The sequence below is a fragment of the Trachymyrmex septentrionalis genome, unplaced genomic scaffold, assembly GCF_001594115.1.
Source record: "Trachymyrmex septentrionalis isolate Tsep2-gDNA-1 unplaced genomic scaffold, Tsep1.0 scaffold9, whole genome shotgun sequence".
NCBI classification, from domain to species: domain Eukaryota; kingdom Metazoa; phylum Arthropoda; class Insecta; order Hymenoptera; family Formicidae; genus Trachymyrmex; species Trachymyrmex septentrionalis.
In genome coordinates this window covers 1,217,179-1,218,546 of record NW_017306091.1, presented here as the reverse complement: position 1 = coordinate 1,218,546, position 1,368 = coordinate 1,217,179, and the positions used below count along the sequence as shown (strand labels likewise).

Genomic DNA, 1,368 nt, shown 5'->3' with positions numbered 1-1,368 from the left:
GAAGATCCCAGATAACTCATTGCATTGACAACGAGCTGGGACTTCTGGATTGATCTGTGTCTTCCTCTTCGTAGATGAGGCTCATAGCTCGCTTTCGTCCCTTCATGTTCCACAGCACATAGGAATGTTTGGTGCCGGACACTCTACGCGCTTGGCTAAAAATCACCAATAAACGTATTGTATGAGATATAAAATTATTTACTATGCATGAAAGACGAATATTTACAAAATCATATGTACTTAAAAATTGTTTTTCAATAAAATTTTTCTTTTAATATTATTTTTTTTTTTATATATTTGTATTCATACTTTTCCATAATCAAGCTTTAAATTAAAATTTTATGAACATGATGTTACTTGAAATTAAATAAAATTAAAAATTTGTTTTTTATTTTTTCCACTATAAAAAATTTACATTGCAAGAAACCAATTTATTTTTGAACGATTACAATTCAAGCACTTTTAAAACATTTTGATAATTAAACTAATAACTAATTTTAACAGGTGAAAGGATTAAACAGTATATAAATGATAAGCAGTATATAATGATAAAAGTATTAAACAGTTAAAAAAAACATAAAAGATTATAAATCTAGAAGAAACTAGATTACTACTTGATGTACTTACGTTTGATACCAATCGTAGTTTGTGACGTACGTTTCGTCAAAGCAGAACTTTTCGTATAAATCTATTACAGAATAATTGATAAAAGACGAATCTCTTTTAGACGGATCATCCGTCAGAGATCTTATCCAATTGTTGAAGGAAAGCAACGCCATACTTTGTTTCTTATGAGCATAAATGCTAAGGTTAGCCAAAGGTGGAAGAGTACAGATAGTGATGGCTGTGTTTGAAAGATGAAATTTAGACCGGAGAACTTGCAAGAGTTCCGTCATATCGTATACCATTTCCTCGCAAGTGGCGTTCTGAAGAGGATCGAATATTTAATGAAAATCTAGTTGTGTTGTATTTTACAAATGCAAACAAATAATAAATTTAAATTTATTTAAAGATTTTCTATATCCATGTTGCAATTTTTTTCAGAAATTTAAGTAACATACATTGGCTAATATTTATATTCAATGTATTTCTTGATATACATTTAACTGCGTACAATCTGTATGCAAGGATAGAGCAAAGTCAAATTAACTTACATTATAAACATCAACCGAGCCAAGCAAAATCACAACACGATTAGAAATAGTATTAATATTCCTCAAAGCCCGAGTACAGTCGCTAATGGTCTGTCCGGAGATACACAATCCACAATGTAATGCTAAGCTATCTGCAAAGTAATAATGAAATACAAAATTTACAGCTTTTATCTTAATTTGTAACATTTATTTTCTGTGTGTGTGTGTGTGTGTG

The 1,368-nt window shown here is 29.8% G+C and overlaps 1 protein-coding gene across 1 annotated transcript in view; it reads right to left on the bottom strand.

The window, feature by feature from the left end:
• Positions 1-6: 6 nt before the first annotated feature.
• LOC108755919 overlaps positions 7-1,368 on the bottom strand; it is a 3,670-nt gene continuing 2,308 nt past the window's right edge. The window contains exons 6-8 of the mRNA XM_018499341.1: positions 1,155-1,285; positions 628-926; positions 7-155 (exon numbers count right to left, since the gene is read on the bottom strand). Of these exons, the coding sequence (XP_018354843.1) occupies positions 17-155; positions 628-926; positions 1,155-1,285 (569 nt within the window). The 3' untranslated portion in view covers positions 7-16. The remainder of the gene's footprint in view (positions 156-627; positions 927-1,154; positions 1,286-1,368) is intronic.